This window comes from Ciconia boyciana, chromosome 3 (assembly GCF_034638445.1).
Source record: "Ciconia boyciana chromosome 3, ASM3463844v1, whole genome shotgun sequence".
Taxonomy (NCBI): Eukaryota; Metazoa; Chordata; class Aves; order Ciconiiformes; family Ciconiidae; genus Ciconia; species Ciconia boyciana.
This window is the reverse complement of record NC_132936.1, coordinates 111220320-111242102: the sequence shown is the minus strand read 5'-3', so window position 1 is coordinate 111242102 and position 21783 is coordinate 111220320. Positions and strand designations below refer to the sequence as shown.

General features: G+C 43.4%; 1 protein-coding gene across 2 annotated transcripts; it reads right to left on the bottom strand.

The window, feature by feature from the left end:
* Positions 1-136: 136 nt before the first annotated feature.
* MSH6 (mutS homolog 6) lies at positions 137-15410 on the bottom strand. Of its 2 annotated transcripts, none has more exons than XM_072857099.1 (10): positions 15057-15410; positions 13502-13704; positions 10583-10761; positions 6587-9131; positions 4920-5185; positions 4177-4294; positions 1832-1921; positions 1180-1334; positions 793-992; positions 137-306 (listed from the first exon to the last, which is right to left on the bottom strand). In XM_072857099.1, exons 1-10 carry the CDS (start codon positions 15347-15349, stop codon positions 225-227), a joined length of 4131 nt encoding a protein of 1376 aa, XP_072713200.1. In that variant the 5' UTR covers positions 15350-15410; the 3' UTR covers positions 137-224. The 2 variants fall into 2 exon arrangements, with proteins under 2 accessions (XP_072713200.1, XP_072713201.1); XM_072857100.1 differs by having other exon boundaries at positions 6587-9128.
* Between the last annotated feature and the right edge of the window lie 6373 nt (positions 15411-21783).

Genomic DNA, 21783 nt, shown 5'->3' with positions numbered 1-21783 from the left:
AATCAACAGCCTGAAAGTGTATGCATGTACCATAACATCTAGACTTAATATATTGTGGAGTACTCAATAACCATTATGTAGAGGGTAGGTAAGAATTAAAGGGTTTAATTTCCTAGGAAAGACAATGGAAAAATGGTCATTTTTAAAAAATAAAGTTTATTAGATCATAATGTTGTCTGATACCACCTTTTTGAGAAACCGCCAGTACAAAACCACTTGTGTTCTTAAAGATGATTGATCATAGTGGTAAGTTTCTGAACAGCATTCACATCACGTGTTGCACCGTCCACCACCAGGCACAGATACCTAAGGGAAATAGTGAAGTCAGCTTTACCAAACATGGACACTGCAGGGCAGAGCCTAAGCTTCCTGTTACTTGCACAGCTTTAGAAGATGCAGATGCTGTTCCATGTCTGGTGTACAGGCTGCCAGCAGCTATCAGTGCCCCCCCAGCCCTGTGCAGCAGCCATCAGCACTGGGCTTATTCATGCATTCCTTCAGTTTGGCTCAGCTCACAGCCAGCCCAGCACCTCTATGCAAAGTAAGCTCTTAGCCCTAGAGACTAGCACAGTGACCCAAGGCTTAAAATACTGCATTACTCATCATATCCCCCATCTTGTCATCAGGCTTTAGTACCTCCCTCCCTCCCTGCTTGTAAAGTACACTTGATATTCACAAAAATAGTTTTAACTTCCCCCTCTACTGTGAGACTGAGCAAAAGCCACTGCCCAAATTTTAAAATGGATGTCTACTAAGCAATGTGCAACTTAGAAATGGAAAACCACCACTTACCTAAATACTCTCAGCGAAATGGTCATTTTTTCAAACTCTTTTGCTTTTCTGTGCCCCTTTTGAATAACTTCCTCTGGAATATTAGCAAGTCTTGCTGCATTGAAGCCATAGCTCTTTGGACATGCTCCTTCAATGAACTTATACAGGAATGTAATTGTTTCCTGGCTTGGATCTTCACTCTCATTTTCAACCATACATGCCTAGAAAGAGTAAGTTACAAGTCAGTGTATGTAATACTTACAGACTAATAAATGCATGAAACATCACATCCTTTTCTCAGGACACTTCTGTGAGCACAGAAAAGCCTGCACAGCACAAGATCTGCCAGCCACAAGGAAAAACCCTATGCTTGGGTCCCCACAACTTGCATGTTACACTTACACATACCATGTGACCGAGCCGCACAGCCAGGTTGTGTGAGTAATCCTCTACCAGCGAATGGTAGTGTGTGGAGAACAGAGTCCGACACTTGATTTTCTCTGCCAGTTCTTTCACCACTGCACTCGCTATAGCTGTTCCATCAAAAGTAGCTGTGCCTCTGCCTGGAGAAGAAACGGAAAAGCAAGGACAAATGCAGCACATCATGTATCAATTGGTATTGTTTGTTCTTCTCCCTCCTTGCTGTGTGGAAGATTGACAAACAGCAGTGAGTAGTGGGAGCCACCACCATCAGGGTGAAGTGAGCTGAGTATATGCCTGATAAGCCACACTCCCTTCCGCACTGCAGGAAGAGACATTTCTGCTCTCTTGAGACTTGCTACTGGCTTGCTCAAGGTTTGCTGCAAGTAATTATGCAAAGGAAAGCAAGCAAACAACCAGTGGGGGTGGGGGAGTGGGAGGTGGTGAATTAGTTCCCAGGGCACCTAAGAAATACATGTTTTAGAGACAATTACCTAGATGCTGACCAGTTAAACGTTAGGAACATTATGATGAAACTGCCCCTGTGTACTTGGTTGCTATTTAGACAACCCAACCACCTTACAAGCTAGAAATTAAATCTAAGATTCAAGACTAATCTGTTACAAAATTGACTAATTACCCAGTTCATCCACAAGAACAAGGGAATGCTCTGTTGCATGCTGGAGAATGCTGGAAGTCTCACTCAATTCAACAAAGAAGGTACTTTCACCTTTAAAAGAAATGACAAAAAAAAGCCATGAAATAGTCAAAGATCTGAAAACCACAACTAAACCCCCACCTAATCTGCACTGGAGTCTTGGTCAGGCTAAAATGAAACTTGACAGCAAACTGAAGATGAACAAAAACATAAAGCTTTTTTTCCAGCGTGAAAATGGTGGGTCAGGTCTCCATTTGCTAGAAAAAGCAGGTTCTTGCTCCTTAAGGGTACAGGCATGGGCATAAGTACAATTAGCTGAGTAAATAAGTTTTAGGCCACCTTATGTGTCTACTTTTAATAGCACTGGTCAGATGCACCAGCTGGACACAAAGAGGGGCACAAAGGATACAAGATGGGGAGAATCTTTTGCCCCTTCTTGCTCTTAAATGCAAGAGGCAGGCCTAAGGTGTGTGGCTTTTCCATGTGATAAAGCAAGCAGAAAATCTTAAAAAAGACAAAGAGACTAGACTTGCTGGTTTGGTTGTTGATGTCATAAGGTAATGAATTATTCAGATAGTTAAGGCTGTACTCATATGTACTCTACTTGAGTAAAATATGACAAAAGAAATATACTGCTGCTAAGGACTGAACATCTTACAGGAGTTCCAGCAACCCAGGTAATACAAGGCCTGAAATTTAGACTTGAAATTGGTTTTTTAGCAGATTACAAGCAGAAGTACATACAAAATTATTCAGACCCTTGCACCCAATAAATCCACATGTATAAAGTCCAGATTTACTAGTTCTTTGTAGGGTTCATTCCAAATAATCACACGCAGCAACAATTAATGCAATTCCAGAGCAGGCAAGTATTTACTTCCTGTGCTCATGCTGCATGAGCATGCTGTGCTCTAACATAAGCTTTTCAACATGAATTATTAAGCAGCATCCAGCAATCCTGATTTTCTGCATTTATTTGAAGAAATTTCCAGGATTGAATATGTTTTTAATAATGTTTAGGAATAACCATTTATTCACTTTAGAACATAAACCCCTAAAATTACATAGGCAATTTTAAAATGCTATTTCTTAAAAGTTACTTATAAAAAGTCCTGTTGACATCCATTATGAAATGACTGCCAGGGAACAACTTTCGCTGTGCTTTCATTTCCACACAGTACAGAAACTAATACATCAAGAACAGATTTCAAAGCTAGTTCTACTGTGCAGTATTCAGCCTCATGATGTGAAATGTTAAAATATTTGTGCACATATTTGGAAGAGAAAAAAAGCTCTCAGTTGATAGAAAAAAAGTTGAAAATACTACATTCTTCTGCAATAGAGAGAGGTGGTCTAGAAAGGGCAGTTTTTATTTCTACCATAAGCACTTAAGTACTCTTCCATTCTTAAGATTTTTTTGTACTGAAATTAAACAAAATAGAAAATAGCTGGGCAAAGAAAGCCCTAATAAAATTCGCTAGCTGCAAAGAAAAGTCTTGATTTGGAAGAGTGTAAATATTTTTTTTAATTAAGAATTATTCATTTCCAAATTCCTTATGTGCAACAAGTTCAGTAGGCTTAACTCCTTTCATACTCACTGACCCACATTTTTCAGCACAAAGATCACAGAAAATCTGCGCCCTCCTTGAATGAGTTGTGATACTGCTCTTACTACCACAAAAAATACTTTGTTTTTCTAGCCCCATGACACTTTGCCTACCACCACAGGCAGACTTTCCCTTTGCAATTGTCACGTCATCCTCCACTTCTGTCTTCCTCTCCATGGAAGAAAAAAATACTCCAAGAGTTGTCAGCTACTGCTTCCAAGAAGGAAGCCAGCCTCTCTCTTCATTGTCTGAAGAAATCTGATTTCAGACATAAGGCAGGCATTCTGACTGAAACAAGGGACCCCTAGTCCTTGCGAGAAAGTACAAAACCAACTCCTCTGCTACCAGCTACCTGCATATCACTGTCCTATTCCAGAACACTTAGAAAGAGAGACCTATTTAAGTAGAACACAATCAACAGTACAATCTCCAAAAGGATATTCCTCAGACTTGCATCCAGCTGGAAGGCAGGCTTTTGATATTAAAATTCATTAAAAAGTGGTCCTATGTGTCTGTCAAAAATGATGGAGGACAAGCATATCAAACAAATCAAGCATAACTACAATCCTGTTTCTACTCTAAACAATGAGAGACAACAAATTAGTTGCCCAGCTTTCCCTGTAAAATCAGACTCTCTCTTTCCAACTTGCCACTCAAAGCAAGAAACGAAACTCACTCAGCAGCAAAAGCACTTTGGACGGCTGGATTTCAGAAACTCACCTGACATAATTCTGTCCGAGGCGCCAAGTCTCGTAAATACTCTGTCAATCGGTGTAAGCCTGCAGACTTCAGCAGGTACATAGCATCCCAGTTGAGCCATTATAACCAGGAGACCAGCCTGCAGAACAAACATTAAAACATTTAAATTTTTACTATGTGCTTGGAGCTTCAGTTCCACACAGAGAACAAGAATGAAACTGTATTTCCCCTGAAACAAAGACTAAAGTACATAAAGCTTCCTACTGTTTTAACAGCTCCACGCTGCAGCATCATAATCGCAAGTAGGACTAAACTACTCTGAAAGCTTTCAAAACACAAGTTATCACAGCAAGCAGTGTTTATAAAGCAAACTCCCCATTGCTTTCCCAGTTGCTGCTGATCTCTATTTTAATCTTGTTCAACCTGCAGAAGCATCTTTTGCCAGATGATGCCAAGTCCTGCATAAGGCCACTTGGAAAAGAGAAAAGATACTCTATCACTTTTTCCCAACCATCTCTCATAAGAGAAATAAAACTTACTCCTCACTAAAGGAAGTGAAAGTAGAAAATCTACTATCTAAACATGGGCATTTTCTACCAGATTATATTTTGTCTTCACAGTGTAATTGCTGTACTGTGCTGCACACCCTGAAGACCACTGCTGTGGCCTCCTTTGACATTTATAAACAGCCAAGTCATGTAATTGCTGTACACAAAACACTGAGGTACTCTGGAACATTCGATCTTACATAGATAGTCAATCACCTGTCTCATGAGCGTAGATTTGCCACCCATATTTGGGCCAGTTACTAACACACAGGAAGCTTCACTACTGCTATCTTCATCTTTGCTGCCTATCACGATGTCATTAGGAATAAAATCATCCCCAAAGAAAGTTTTTGTAATGCATGGATGGCGTGAATTTTTAAGTTCCAGGAAGGGAGGAGCACTATCCACAGGCAGTAGAATTACAGGTCGGCACAGTGGTCCATCACCATCTTGACTGTAGTTAGCAAGGGACATCAAGACATCTATAAGATTAAGAGAAATTCCAGTAAGTCACGCTTTCATCTTTCTTTATTCATTCACTGGAATGCACTTACTCATCAAATAGCATTTTTGTAAACACAATTTTCCATTTCCATTCAATTTTCCTGTTAAGGAAAACACCCAAGAAGTACTCCAGAAGAACAAGTACAAGGTGGGGATATTCACAATGTCTTTCCTCATTTCCTCATTTCCTCAAATCTGTCCTTCCAGATTTCTGCTGATGTCGGATTAAAAATCCTAGCCTCTAGTTTGTAGTTTAAAAGTCATTAAAATCCACATCATTTCACTTCAAAAGCTGTTTTTTGAATGTACATGTATAAAATAAAATATTTTTTTGCATTGGTTTTTGGTTTGGAACAAGGTAAGTAAAGAGGAAATCAGCTTCTGTGACAGTGAATTACTTTGTTAAGAATCATAATACTGCTTGAAAGTTGCCAGAATACATTTATCTAAGTATCAAAATTCTGTTGGCCTAGCAGAAGCAGCAGCACAACCCCCCCTCAATTAGCCTAGCTCTAAGGTTCTAAAAGCTGATTACCTACACAGTAAGACCATTTTATGTGATTTTAGAGACTTCATTACAGATAGGCCTGAAAGCTCAGTCTCCCTTGATTTTCAGTACTTGCCCTGGTACTGTGGTGTAGCTAATGCAACTGCTTCCAGCTCTCCCAGCCCACTCAGAGGATCCATTCCTGGACAACACTCACTACCCGCCTGTCCTCCCTTTTCTGCCGCAGTGTCATTCAGAGAGTGCTTTCATTTTTCCCTGGAGCAAAGACATCCCAGAGTGCCTCATGCTAGCAGAAAATTCACAGTACAAGAGTACACCAGTCCCAAGAAGGGAACAGAGGAGACTGTTCTACCCCAGAAATGTAAGGAAGACTTGGGGAAGTCTTCTTACTAGACTATCTTCTTCAAGGTAGTGACAATGATGACTTTATTTTTAAAGGCTGCTGAGAAAGCAGCCTACTCGGAGGGAAAGGAGATGACTAGCAGGTTAGATTTTCATACCTCCATCTGCATCACTGCCTTCATTTATTAAGAAGCCACTAATCCATACACAAGAATCCTAGATGCAGTGGCAGACCCACCAGGCTACACTGAACTGTGAGAAATACTCAGCTGCACACCTACAATCACACCGCAGGAATGAAGAAAGAGCTTGCAAACATCAAGACCCAGCAACCCATCTGTTCTGCCACTTACTGTCAGGAGGGAAACAGGTGATCACTGTTAATTCTCAATGCTGTTACCACAATTAGAGTTTTTAAACTACAAATTAAGACCTGGCAACAAGCCTTTTTTGCTTATCCAGATCAGATTTCATCATTTACTATACAAGAGTATTTCTACCCTATGTCAGAATGAAGAAAACCTCTTACCTAACACAGCAATGCATTCCACAGCTGTCTGCCAGTCTTTGCTATTTTTATCAAAGTTGTAAAACAAACGCCTCATACAGTCTTTTAGTGCTGCATCTCTGCGCTCTTCAGCATTAACCATTGCAGCCAGCATCTTCTCGATCTCCTTGGTCCAGTAGCGCTTATATCCCTTCCTGGTTGACTTCAACTCATATTCCTCAGGCAAATTACGTGATACCACACTTTCCGGTATTTCCATTTGGTATCTGTTTTTGCCTGCCCCCCAGTACAACATGGATTTGAATCCAAGCAGTTTGCGTTGCTTATCCAGGTACTTGTGAAGATCTTCCTCAACAGCTTTAATATCCTGTAGTGCTTTATCATAATCAGGGTCAAAGCCCACCTTTGGAGTAATCACTCCTGTCTTTCGAGCCTGGTTATGATCAAAAGCAGTATCCCATCTTTTAAGCTCTGCACTCAAGTCTGGGAAGCGGCCATCTGGATTTTTGGCTTTGCGGGTGACTAGCTGCTTAAGGACTTTAGATTTGAAGTCACTGGCAACTTCTTCCATGACATCAACAATTTCATTCATTACTTTAAACCCCTCCAGTGCAGACAAAAAGTCAGCAATTTTTTTTTTGCTGTATTTGATTTCTTCATAAAAGATGGCCCTGCTGTCAGGATGGTTCTGACTTTTAAGTGGTGATCCAATACTGTGGATTTTGCTGAGCAGCCTTTCAAGGTCAGGAAGTTTCTTCAGGTGCTCACTAACTTCAGACATTTTATCTGGCACTGCCAGAAGATCCTCAACAGCATCTAAACGATCGTTGATGGATTTAGGATTACAAAGTGGAGCGCAGAGCCACTGTTTCAGGAGTCGCTTCCCAAATGGCGTACAACAAGAGTCAATCCTTTCCAACAAAGTACCTTCGGTGGTTCCGTTGGTTCCGTTCTGCAGGACTTCCAAGTTCATCAGGGTGACTCCATCCAGCACCATCCGCTGGTCAGTTTTGGCAAAGAAACTACTCAAACTCGTAGTTTTTGCAGTATCAATATCCACAGGGACATACTCCACAAAGTTTGCCAGCGATAACAGCTCCTGATCAATCAGACATTTTTTGAGATAGAAGACACATCCCCCAAGAGCTGACAAAGCTAATTCACTGTTTTCACCAGGAGTTAATCCCAGTGAGTCACTTTCTGAAGTCAGAGATCTGATGACAGAGGGCAGAGAACATCCATTTTCAGAGTTCTGTTTCTCCTTGAAATATCCTTCTTCAAGAAGGACTTTTAGTGTTTTAGATGCATTCCAGAACTGGGAACCAGAGATCAGCCCTTCCTGAATGCAAGAAACAAGTGAGCCCTTCAGTATCTTCTGTGTATCCACAGACAGGTTCCCCTTCTCATACAGTACCTGCACAGGAGTGTAATGCGCTACTAAAGTCCTAAACCTCGAGCAGTGCCGGTCATCTGGGAACTGGCCTACGTAAAACTTCCCCACCGACGTGTCAACAAAGCAGACCCCATAAACACGCTGTCCAGAGGAGTCTTCTTTTTCCTTAACGCACAGAAGGTATTTGTTATGGTTCTCAGAGGGATCACAGTCCAGAACGCTGTAAGTCTGAGTTCCTTTGGTGATGATTCTGCATATTTCTCGGCGTACAACCTTGTCGAATTTTGTTGGGTGGGCCATTGACTTGTAGCGCGTTTCCATCATTTCAGGAGTTTCTGTTTGCTCAACACGGGCTACCTTGTAGCCTTTCTGCACTAGAACATCAGAGAATCTGCCAAATGCAGTTTCTGGAAAACCTGAATGGGCCCAAGTACCTTTCATAAAGATCAGGCCCAACTCATTTACGCCAGTGACTGCATCCATATGATACAACTCATAGAATTTTCCAACTTTGTAGCAAATCACAGCATCAAAGTTTTGACTTTTCAGCTGCCACCACCTCCGCATTCCTGGTGTACACTTGTTGAGATAGTCCTCAGGTACATACAGAGTACATGGGTCATAATCAGGGTCACCCTGCCGTTTCCTGTGCGCATCCTTCTTTTTCCCTTCCTGCAGCCAATCAAGTTTTTCATGTTCCCATACTGCAAAGCCACTGATGCCTCCACTGCTAGTATTTGCTTGAGATTCAAAATTTTCAGGTGCTGCAAATGACGTCAGCTTAGACTTGGCTTCTAAAGAAACCGTTGCTGCTCTTTTGGGCGTTTCAGAACGTTCATTTTCTAAGCTACTCCTTTTAGCAGGCTTGTTTATCTCTCTTCTCTTTCGTTTAGAAGGGACTTTTATGGGACTTTCTGCAACACTCTCTGTGTCTGTCTCTGTGTCAGTAGATTCATTTTCATCCACCCCACTACTAGCTTCCTCGCTGCTCGCCGCTTCTTTCACATCAGGCTTGAACTCTACATCAGAGCCATCATGATCACTGTCAGAATCCAACACTCTTCTTCTTTTGGCTTTTATGGCACTTTCCCTGCTTGTTACTCGCTTATTACTCTTCACATCCTCGTCACTATTGCAGTCATCACTGTTGCCTGATGCACTTTCACTTATCTGCTGGAAAAATAAATTATTTTACCTACAGAAAATTCTGGCTGCAAAATAAAGTATTGCTGCTGCAAAAAGAAGTGCAAAAATGTGCAATAATGCAGTAGCTATGATACTTCAAGCAAGAGACAGTAGAGCCACAGCCATTTACCTTCACAGAATTTAACTTTTTTCTGAATAACGAGCTGCTACTGGCCAGTGGCAGCTCGTTGTATTCTTTGTATTCATCCTCTTTGTATTCTTTACAGCCGCATTCAGTACTTTGCATAAGTGATGCTGATAAACAAAACATTTAAACTGGACAAAAGGCATATGGTATATGAAATTCAACACAAAGGAGAAATGCCTCCATACGCTAACTCTGTGCCGTAATTTTTTCCTACTGACCTATGTCAGAAATGTGATTGGGTTTTGCAGCCTTTCAGTACTAGCCTATGTCAGTTTTGACCATGATTTTTTTTTTTTTTGAGTTAACTACCTATTTCCACCTACAAACATACTACCTTACAGTAACCTTCAAGAAGATCGTGCACGTCTAGGAGAAAGAAAAGAAACTCCATTATTTGCCTTTTCAGCCTGAAACTTTAAGAACTCCAGCACCAGTGCTGGAGAAAAACAGCAGTGGAGGGACTATAATGAGTACAAAGTGCCAGCACCCACTGCACTGTTGCCACAAACATAACACAATGCTTGGAGTGGCACCTGTCCCTCAGGGCAATGTCATGCTGGAGAAAGAGTAGATGGGCCATGCTGACAGAGGAGGTAAGGAAAACCACTATCCCATTGACAGTTTCCTTATACCATTCCTTTCCAAAGAAATCCATTCCAATGCATACGGTGGTACTGAAATAATACTTGAATCATTCACAATACAACATCAATACAATACAATACAAGATCTCTTTTCAGTTACCTCACCAACAGACTTGTGTTAACAGTACAAGAATTTGTATTTTAGTGCTACTCTACAAGATGAGGGCAGGCTCCAAAAAATCTAGTTTAACGTCTTAAGGTGAATACTCAAAAAATTAGAAATTTCTACATTATGACAAATTAAAACTTCAGATCAAACTTAGGGGAACTTGGAATATGAATAGCAGATAGAGAAAAAAAGTACTTTATGAGTGAGAAAGTGGGTCACTTGGGTTACCCAGGGAGCGATCAATGGAAAGAGTTAGAGAAGTTAAGTAACTTCTGAGGTCAGTCCTTACCATACAGAACACCAAGAGATATTAGACTTGTCTTTCCAACTAGAAAAGGTGAGAGACCAGTGTATGATCTGACAACACAGAAGCAGTACAAAAAAAGACATATGGATACATATGCCTGCATGATTAAAGAGCAGATAAGTTGTGATTACTGTACTGAGAATTGCAGGATATTCCATGCTTAGTTCTGAGAGACAGCTTCTAAGTTCTAGCACTATTTCTGAAATTGACCGCAAGTAAGAAAAATTTTACCTCCATTTCCTCCTCTTCCTCCTCTTCCTCTGTGTCTGAAGGTTCACTGCATACTGCCAGTTCAAGCCGCTTAGTTTTATCTTTACTCATTGCATCGTCCGCTAGCACCATTGCTCTTTTAATTTCAGGCTTTGTACTATAAAACATACCTCCCTTCAGCGTCTCCCCATCTGATGAACCTGTAAAACCACAAATTTGTCAGAAACTGAAGTTAGTCTAGCATTTACCCAGTCCTTTAGTTAGTGTTCATACTTCACTTTTAAATGTATTCAGACAACTAGTACAATTACCTAGCATTCCGTGTTACCAATCATTCCCACCACATCTTAAATATAGCAACCCATCACTCATTCAGCCTGATAAACTACCCCTAGAGAAAGTCTAAATACTCACAAATGAAATGCCTACCTACTACATGAACACTTGAAGAATTGCTTCTATTTCTGTAACTCATTACCACATCTGAATACTTCTAAGCTAAGCTCTAAACACCCTCACGCTAACTATAGTTACTATTGAAAAGCAACACTTTATACTAGCAGTGCAGCAGACTTGACTGAGGCCACACGGCTATTTTAGCAATGATAGGTAAGTTCAACCATAAAGTTATCCTCAAGTTATGGGCATCAGTCATCTATGACATTACACCTCTTGGCTAAAGCTCTGCTGGCCACTCAAACTGCTCCTGTAAGTGCAGCAAGACGTTCAGTCCTAACACCGACCTATTAGCCAGATTAGCTGATCATCAGTCACACCGGCAATTCACCCTGACACTGCAGGGTATCAAGCAAAGCCTGCTATTAATAACTCCAAGATTCCCTCATCCTCTTTCATATCCCCTGAGCACCACAGTTCCTCCTTCCATCACCTGCACATAAACACAAAAACAAAGCCAACCAATCTACAGACCGATTTCTAGAAAGGGTCCCCAAAGACGCTGAGATTCATCTTAATGCCATGCAAGAAATGAATGGTATATATAACATTATATATTCAACTTGGGGAAAGAAAGAAGGGGAACATGAGAGTACACTATAGATGGGGAAGGGCGGCTCCTTTTTCTGCTCTTGTAAGTTTTGCTGAATGCATAGGACAGTAGGATCTGCTTGAATAGGTTCTTACACCCGCTCTTGTGAATCCCTTCATACGCTATTAACTGAAGCTTCAGCTCTAAGTCAATGGTAGACAAAAGGCAGCTGACTTGTAGGAGGCCAACTATCTCAGAAATAAGCCAAACAGAATTCTCTCTCACATTCACTTCTTTGAGCTTGCAGTAGCAAAGCATGGAGTTACAAGTAGCTGCTTCTACAGCACAAACGTAACACATTAAGAAACCAGATCTCCATTTTAGTTTTGCAAATGCAGTGAGACAATCTAAAGATATTTTGCATTTAATGTTGACAATTTAACAATGGCAAAAGAAAAATCTCATCGTATAATTTAACTGCACACTCAAGTATGCAACACCTGCATATTGACGTAACCAACTTGTATGTAACTCCACTTCTTGCATGCCCAACTGTTAGAAGTCTAGTCCTGTGCTCTCTATATTTATTCAGTTACAAACAATAACACAATGTAAGAAACTTCTCCATTTTCTTACCCAAAGACTCCAACACACTTACTTAGTAATCAAAGATGCTTTTTGTCTGACTTTAAAAGCAAAGCATGTATTTTAAATATTTTTATCCTGTTCTGCATTAACCACATTTCTTGTAGATAGACCAGTGTTTCTGTGCTTAAATATTTTGAACACTTCTTATTTTTTTGCAATTTTCTTTTGGTAAACAGATAAATTCTCTTCACCTGTATTTGCTTCTAAGTGCAACTGCAAGCTGTTAAAATATATTTGATTCTTTTAAAATACCTTCTGGAAAGATATACATAAACCATAGACCAATTCACTTATGTTAAATTATGCTAACACTTATGGTAATAATATTATCATTTTAATTTAAAACTAACTATGACTTAAGTGCAGTACATTTAAGTATAAACAAGCCAAGAAAAGATGGCTACATGATCACGAGATGGAACATGGCTACATGATCACGAGATGGAACTCTGACTTGTAAAAAGGAAGAAACTGTTTAAATTCAGCTGTTTCACTGACATCATAAGCAAATCCTACAGTATATCAAAAATACTGTATTACACCCAAAGTATTTGTTTGACTAACAAGACAGTTTACAGCAACATGATTTACAGTTTTCAGCAACAGTAAAATTATAAAACAAGGGGAAAACGGTTCATGATTATTAATAAGGTAAGATTCATTATGCAAAATGTTGTTTTAATTCTTGATTACATTTGATTTTTATTAGTTAGCTAAGTCATTTCTTCAAGATGACAAACACCAACTTTGCTCTGTAATTACAAGCACTGAATTCTCAAGTTATATATTTTTATTAACAAAACTGTACTGCATTGCTTAAAAGAAATACCACCACAGTAGAATTAATTTCAGTTACCTAACATCCTGTGCCTAGCCTTTTGGTTCTGGACAAGCTGCAGTTCCCAAGTAGCTGCTTGAAAACTGTGTTTGACATTCCTAATATTTTAAGGATTTCAGGGCTAAAAATTGAAATAGTGGATTTATCTTTTAGATCTTTTTTATACTGATGGGAGAAATAAAGGAAAAAACTTTAAAACATAAGGAAGCTTTAAATTTGTGTTCTAATAAACAAGAGGGCTTAGTGGTTTATGTTTAAAGAACTGTGTAACCATAAATGCAACTGTAACCCTCAAAAACTTGCTTTCTCTAACTTACAAAGTGCAAAACATGCTTTTCCACATCAATACTAATCTTGGTTTTGCTACTCTTTCTCTATGGAGAATACCATACCTTACAGTCCATGCCTGTTTTTCCAAAACAAGTGGCATACTTCTATTTCAAAAAGTTTTATTTATAGCTCTTACCTTTATATGGCCTCAGATATTTAATACTGACCCAGCCCCTTGTAGGGCTGTCATCAAAAAACTGTACATGGACACGAGTGGATTTCCCTTTTCCTCTGACTATTGTTCTTTCAGTCGGGTGGTTGTATATGAGGCACGGCCACCAAGGATAACCTTCCATCTTGGCCCAGACCAAGTCACCAGGCGAATACTCACAGGAGACACTGCAAAGGCAACAGATGTGTAATTTAAGGAACATAAACATTTAAAACAGCTCTCTTCATAAATGTAACTGCACACTGCTTCTGAGCAGCCTGCCCTCTGAAGGTCTTGGAAGGCTCCTAGGTGGTGCAACCTGGATTATACAATCCTTCTATACCACCACCAATACACTTCTCTTAAACCATTTTTTGGTTTTGCTCCTCCAAGTTCTACCGGATCCCCACAGAGATAGAGCCTTATAGTCACAGAAGACTGGCTGAGGTCAGAAGGGACCTCTGGAGGTCATCTTGTCCAACCCCCCTGCTCAAGCAGGGCCACCTAGAGCAATGTGTAACCAGACTCTTAGTGGATTTCTTAAGGGAGGGGGAGAGAGTAACTGGGTCCAACCAGACATTAACTGAAAGAAAAAGATTGCGGACTATGTATTGTGAATTGTCAACCTACATAACTAAGACAAGTTTTCCTGTAGAGACTAATTCTCAATGGGGCACCCAAAGGAAATGAGTAGGATTTCAAAAAACCCTCAAGCTACAAAAAATAAACGAATAAATAAAAACTCTGTCTCCACTGCAAAGCACCAGATGCAGCTTTTATTTGCCCTCTCCTTCTCCCCTGAGATTTCAACCCAGCCACCGCCACACTCCACCGCTGATGACTGCGGGTATTGCTGTAGGCTGCAGCCCAGCAATCAGTGACATCCAGTTAGCTGACGCTTGAGACACTTACCATCGCGATACAGAAGAGAAAGGGAATTTAGGCAGGAGTGAAAAAATGTATTTCAAAACAGGCAAAACTCAAAACGAGATCCCCTCTCCGCAGACGCCGGCGTTATCCCGCCCGCAGCCCCATCCCGCCTCCCCAGACCCTGGCTGAGGGAGAAGGCCGCTGGCCTGCATCACCGCACGCCGCTTTGGGGACCGCCTCCTCCCTGCCAAGGCGCCGCACGCCCGGCCTCCAGCGCGGAGGTGACACACACCCACACCCACGCACCTTCCGGCGCTTCCTAACGGGCACCTGCCCGGAGCGGCACGGCTCCCGCCAGCGACCGCGGCGTCAGGCGGCCAAAAGCGCGGGGCTCGCTGCAAACCGGCCCCCCGCGCCGAGAAGGCCCCGGCGGGCCCAGGCGGCGGCGGGCGGCCGCCCCGGCTCCCGGGGGGACACGACAGGGGGGACACCGGCGCCTCCGCGCCCGAGGGGCCCCGCTCCACCGCCACCGGCGACAGCGCCCGCCCCGCCCCCCTCCCGCAGCGGTCCGCGCGCGCTGGCCCCCCCTCCCCGCGGCGCGCGCTGCCGCGCCCGCCCCCCCCCCCACGCAGGCCTTGCTCCCGCGGCCTCCTCTCCCCCCGCCGGTTACCTGGGGGCCTTGGCGGCCGCGCCGCCCCCTCCGCCCTTCTCCCCCGCCTCCTTGCGCCGTGCCGCAGCTCTGCCCGGTGCGCCGTTGCTCGCCGCGCCGGCGGGGCTGGTGGCGGCCTCGCGGCCATTCTGCTCCCCCGAAGCGCGGCGGCGGGTCCCCGCGCCGGCCTGTGGAGGAGCGGGTGCCGGTGGAGGAGCGGGTGCCGGTGGAGGAGAGGGTGCCGGTGGAGCCGCCCGCGGCGGTGCCGGAGAGGCCTTGGGGAAGAAGCGGAGCAGGGTGCTCTGGCGAGACATGGCCACAGCGGGAAGCGCGGCCCGCCGCCAGCGCGCGCCAAACCCGCCACCGCACGCCCCGCCCCCGGGCGTGTCCGCCCCCGGCTCCGCCCTCCGGCGCGCGCGCTACCAGCCGCCGCGGGCGGGAATCGTTGTGGGTGCGTCGTGGTGGGGCTGCGGGGCCGCCCGGCTCCCCGGCTCCCCGGCCCGCTCCGCCGGCCGCGCCCACCCTGGCAGCCTGAACCCCGACCCCGGAGGTGCTCCTCAAGCTCTCCCTGCTGGGGCCTCCGTGTTTGCCCCGCCTTCCCTCTCCCCGCCGCTGGCAGAGGCCCTGGGGCGCCTCAGGGCCTACCGTGCGGCAGCGTCCCGGCCTGCTGCGCCGGGGTCTCCCAGGCAGGCTTTCCCCGACTTCTGTAGCTCACGGCAAGGTCTGTCCGTATTAACTACAGCCTTTCAAACCCTGCTCCTTGCCTGCAGTGAGGCCACACTGGTTGTTACAACTGAAGTTGAGATCGGATGAGCTGGGGCCTTCCCACAAAAACATCCTCAGGCAAGGAGAAGCTGTGGCACCTGCACTGGAGAACTTTTTTCCCGCCTCTGCAGTAGAGGGCAAGAGCAGCGGTGTGGTGGGAAGAGGAGAAGCTTGGACAGCTGCCGGCCCTGCTGCCAGGCTGCAAGATGGTACTTCTCAGCCGGCTTTACTGGCAGATGCACTGTAGAGCGAAGAAATGGCAGCTAAAATAATAGGGTCTCTTCCTCTGCTCTTCCTACATGTTTTTTTTCATATTTGTAGGTGAGGCTGCGTCCTTTAAAAGCAATTTTTTGCTCATTAGCATACAATCCGTTTCATGGTTCTTAACTGTTGTGCTTGAGCTACAGTATTACAGAGCAAAAATAAGAACTTATCAACATAATTTCAGAGAAAAATTATTTACTGTCACTAGATGTCTGTTAGTATAGCGGCTTCTTTCACTAAAATTGCCTTTTAATATTGCAAGCCAAAACCTCTCCTACCCTTCAGCACAGCTGTAGCCAAAAATGTCACAGGCGCTCTCCCACCGCCAGTAAAAAAGTGGAACTGCAAGGTAGGGATTTGACCACAAGAGGTCACGCAAACCCAAATGGTATTGAAGGATTTTAAAAGTGTGTTCCTGCTAAAATAATTATTTCCGTTTAATTTCAAAGCATAATTTCCATTTGACTTATCATCTATTGCTTTCGTAAACACTCTGGTGTGTCCTCAGCTACACACACCTCAAACTGTAGTAGAAAAACAACTGCATTTAGTTTCCTGAGAATAGTCCAGGGGATTCCAAAGCACATGGACTGTGAAGTGCTTGGAAGTGGAACACGCTGCAGGATAACCCCCTCGGCAGGTATTGCTGTTCCCATCAAAAACACTCGCCAGGACTGGTACCTGCACAAATGTTTGGGTAGCACATTTTTGTCAATTGTTTGCAGGAAACAGGCAACCCTATTTAAATTTGTAACTGTCTGGAAAATTAGGCTGTGATCATCCATCCAGCAGATAGAAGCAGGGAGATGGGCTGAGGCAGGGAGGGGAAAAACTTGGGAGAATGCTGAAAGCAGGCCCAGTCATTAAAGATGAAGCCTGTTTTGAGCAGACTCCTGATAGATCCTGGTAGCTTCTCCCTGGAGATGACTGTTGTCAGTTCATCCGAGGAATGGAGGTGACAAAAAACCATGAAGCGTCATCTGTATTTGTTGGCCTCCTGAGCCAACGTAGTATGAGCACCACAGAAGTCACTGTGGTGCTGGGGTTGGTTTTGGTAGCCCTGGGATTTCTCCAGACTGGCAGGAGCATGTGAGTCACTCCTGGTGACTGCTGGAAGAGGGGCATGTTGCTGATCTGGCACAACTGTGAAGGTCTCGAGAAGAGACCATGGTCCTTGGAATTTATGGACCACGTGGTCCAGAAGCTTGAGTGAGGGGCCTGAAGTATGCACCTGTGAGAAGATTAATACTTTGTTTCGCAGCTTTTTAATTTGTCCCATGCAATGATACCAGTTCTCCAGGTCTGTGGTGTCCCCGTGTCTGGGTCTGGGCATTCCTCCATTTATGGTGACAGCCACTTAAGAAATGCCACATTGGAAACATACCCAAGTCTGTATTTTAGAAAGTCTGGATCCAACATCAGATGCCCTCCTCAAGGTGGGGTAGCTCCACACTTTGATATCCACAAAAATGTAGGAGTTAAACTTTGCAATACTGGATTATTGTACATTCCCTTTTCTCTGGTGGGATCAGGCTGGGGGAAACACAGATCACACCGGTATTTATTAGATAGCCTTTTATTATGCTGTTATTAATAGCAAGGGACTCATCGCACACTGCACTCGCTTATTACCTCACGCAGTTCACAAACATGCGTACTAACAGGTACCTGGGAGGAGCAACAGTTGGGAGACCAACCCCAGCTGTTTAGTTAAAAGCAGAGGCATGTATTGATGTGCCAGGGGCTTTGCGATGGGTGTTCAGGAAGTCCCTCCAGATTATTTGTTTCATCGTATATATATGTGTGTGTCTATTTTATATATTTGTATACATAGATAGATAGATAATCTTGTAGTTTTGCCTATAGCAACCTTCTTGGATCTAGCCTGGGTTGTATGACCCATGGTTGATGCTTGTGGATTTGGACAGATTCGGTGGAGTCTCGGTGTTCAGAGTTTATCAGTTTTTGTGGATTCAGCAGGACTGCTAGTCTCTGGAGCTTATCAGTTCTTGGCAGACTTTCCCATGCTACCGCTTGGCCTGTGCTTTCCCTCTCTTCAGCCTGCTGTTTGCTGGTACCTATTTCTCCATCCGCACACATGCCTGTAGAGCCATTCACACAAACTCACACAGAGGGGGCTTTTATGACATGGTCTTCAGTTTCTCTCTAGTAAAATATATAGTTCTACTTGGTTTTCTACCAGTCTCAGCTGGGTAGGTTATAGAATAATTAAAACATGAAAGTCTTTGAAGTTGTTCAAAAGGAGGCTATAAAAGGTGACATTTCTGAAAACATTATAAGCAACTCTGTCCTTCCCCCTTTTTTTGAATATCTTATTTTGAAGAGAAAACCATAGGGAATTGTTAAGTTACTGTAGTGCAGACTTTACACCAAGCTCAGCTGAACACCGAAAAGTGCTGTATTTATCTTAATTCTTTTCCTCCCTCTCCCCCTGCCAATGCATACGCAAATACTCCCACACAGCCTTCAACTGTGCTTTTTAGCTCCCTAAGTGGTTCTGAACAATTTCCATTCTAGGAACATTGGAAATGGCAAGGATTTGGCTTTTTTCAAGATAATATCTCAGAATTTTTGAAACTGAAACAACTTTGGATTCACCTTGCTTTACTAGATTATACAGTACCTTCTTTACAGCTGATACAGAAAAGGATGATGGACTGTTGTTAATGGTGGAGCAGGATCCAAGAGCTAGCTTGCAATGCAGTGACTCTCTGCTATACCTAGGCTTTCCTCTAGAGTTTGGAATTAATCATTTCTATCTTGTTAGATGCTGCAATAAGAAAAAAGCTAACCAGGTAATTTTGAGGTCTTTCTGGAAAAATGAAATAATGAAATCTAGAAGGACGCCTAGAACAATAACCACAACAGAAAAGCAAAGTACACTTGAGGCCAGGTGCCTGGTTGCTTATCTTCTGTAGCGTTTGCTATCTCTGATGTTCTTTGAAATAAACATTTGACAGGAAGGAAGAGTCATTCCTCAGGTGAGGGATCTTATTCTTGAAGTTGCCAGGTACAGCCAAGAGCAAACTGGTGAGGCTTAGGGAGCAGCAGGAGCAAGGGTGCTCCTGGCACAGGCAGTGCTCTTGCTGACCATGATGCAGACCCACAGCATCTGAATCATAGAATCCTAGAATCACAGAATGGTTTGGGTTGGAAGGGAGCTTTAAAGGTCATCTAGTCCAACCCCCCTGCAATGGCAGGGACCACTAGACCAGGCTGCTCAAAGCCCCATCCAACCTTGCAGACTTCCAATGATGGAGCATCCACAGCTTCTTAGGGCAATCTGTTCCAGTGTCTCACCACCATCATCAAAAGTGTACCTTCTTTCAGTTTAAAACTGTTGCCCCTTGTCCTGTCACTACAGGCCCTGGTAAAAAGTCTCTCTCCATCTTATAAGCCCCCTTGATATATTGAAAGGCCACAATAAGGTCTCCCCAGAGCCTTCTCTTCTCCAGGATGAACAACCCCAACTATCTCAGCCTTTCCTCATAGGACAGTTGTTCCAGCCCTCTGATAATTTTTGTGGCCCTCCTCTGGACCCGCTCCAAGAGCTCCATGTCTTTCCTGTGCTGAGGACTCCAGAGCTGGACGCAGTACTGCAGGTGAGGTCTCACCAGAGCAGAGCAGAGGGGCAGAATCACCTCCCTCAACCTGCTGGCCATGCTGCTTTTGATGCAGCCCAGGATACGGTTGGCCTTCTGGGCTGCGAGCGCACATCACTGGCTCATGTCCAGTTTTTCGTCCACCAGTAACCCCAAGTCCTTCTCCACAGGGCTGCTCTCAACCCCTTCATTCCCTAGCCTGTATTGATACTGGGGGTTGCCCCGACCCAGGTGCAGGACCTTGCACTTGGCCTTGTTGAACTTCATGAGCTTCGCATGGGCCCACTCCTCAAGCCTGTCAAGGTCCCTCTGGATGGCATCCCGTCCCTCAGGCGTGTCAACTGCACCACTCAGCTTGGTGTCGTCGGCAAATTTGCTAAAGGTGCACTCGATCCCACTGTCTGTGTCATTGATGAAGATATTTAAATACTATTGGTCCCAGTCCAGACCCTTGAGGGACACCACTCATTACTGATTTCCACTTGGACATTGAATTGTGTGGGCCCAGCAGGGTGCTGATAACCACAACAGCCCCCAACAAGGCGAGGGGGTGGATGAGATCCAGGGTCCACCCAGGAGGCAAGGCTGCAGGCAGGCACACATGCAGCAAGCATCACTCAGGCAGGGGCTGTGTGCCCAGGGCAAACAAATTGTTGATAACAAACTTCTGAAAGCTCTTCAGGCAAAATTTACTAAACCATTAGGAAAAGATCTATATCTATGATAGTTAATGTCAAGAGCAATCTAGGAAATTTCACTTTGATGGGTGTTTGAAGTACAAGATATGTGCACTACCCCTCTTTATGTGTCTGCTAAGCAAAGTAACAAATTTGTCTTCCAGGGGTAACAGAAAGCTCTTAAAGTGAGAAAAAAAACCCTGGCTATTATAGGTAGGATTTTTTAATTTTGAATAAAACTAAGATTTTCTCATTCCAATATTCTGCAGTTGTTCCACTGGGACAAATGTAATAATTTTCACTTTTCCCCTTTAGTATAAACACATTTTCTGAAAAATTTTTAATATCTTTTATTTTCATTTTTTGGCACAAGACATGACTATGGAGGAAGACCGTGAGTCTTAACTGTTTTTTATAGGGCTGCTGCAAATACCCTGTAACTCTATAAAAACCAAGTGAAATAACTCTGGCATGCAAATAGCTTAATGGAGAGTGGAAAGAAGAGTCCACTGCTTAATTCGATTAATGTGTGTCCTTTCTCTGAGGTTGACTTGAGCTGCTTTTATACCCATAGAGTGAGATGATCAGAAGTAACCTTAAAGCAGTGCTAAATGCTTTATGGGCCTTACCTTGGTGACAAAGGGTGCCAGACCAATCTTAAATTGTGAGGTGGAACAATTTACAGAAATAGTTTCGTCATGCTAATGTAGACAGGACTGAAGACAATGTTGACCTTTCTCAGAAATTTCCCCAAAGGAGAATTTAAGCATGAGATGTACACTGTAAATAAGGTAACCAGTGAAAGGTTAAGTTTTAAGAAAAATACGACCATGACAAAATGTTAATGAGTACTGAAGTCATTCTGACCTAAATATAATTGGTCTGGTAGGCTGGTAAGAATCAGATATCCTAATATACTAATTTTGTGCAGGCTTGGAAAAATGAATATGTAAGGGTGTTGTAAAAGTGTGTTTAAAGGGCATTTTTTCCCCAGTGCTAAGTTTACTACTTCTCAGTTTCCTCCTCAGCATCCAGCATACTTGAAGGGATAAGCATGAGTACGAAAATAAGTCAGAGAATGTTTATTCAGTAGCTCGTTGTTCTGTAATTGGGTTGAGAAACCACCTTTATTTTAGTAACAGAAGATAATTAATTTCCTCTTTGCTTGCTTTTTGCATGTCTGCAGACATGCAGCTTCCTTGTACCAGTTTTAGAGGAGCTTGTATAGCAGCAAGAAATGAAGCAAGAAATGCATGTTTATTTAGGGTTCCTTTAATTACAGTCTGTGACTAAAACCTTCTTACTGTTTTTCTTACCTGACAAAGCAGCAAAAAGAAGAGATGAAACTGTAAGATTTCTGAATTAATGACATTTTAGGATGTTTTGTTAACACTGTGCCTTCTTTTAGCTGCAGGTCTG

What these genes read in the sequence shown, in the direction of transcription:
- MSH6 (XM_072857099.1), bottom strand. Translation starts at nt 15,349, where the DNA reads ATGTCTCGCCAGAGCACCCTGCTCCGCTTCTTCCCCAAGGCCTCTCCG. An exon ending in ATATCTGAGGCCATATAAAG is followed by an intron (nt 10,762 to 13,501) that starts GTAAGAGCTATA and finishes GTGGTTTTACAG; the next exon opens with GTTCATCAGATGGGGAGACG. An exon ending in TGTTCTTGTGGATGAACTGG is followed by an intron (nt 1,335 to 1,831) that starts GTAATTAGTCAA and finishes TTTCTTCTCCAG; the next exon opens with GCAGAGGCACAGCTACTTTT.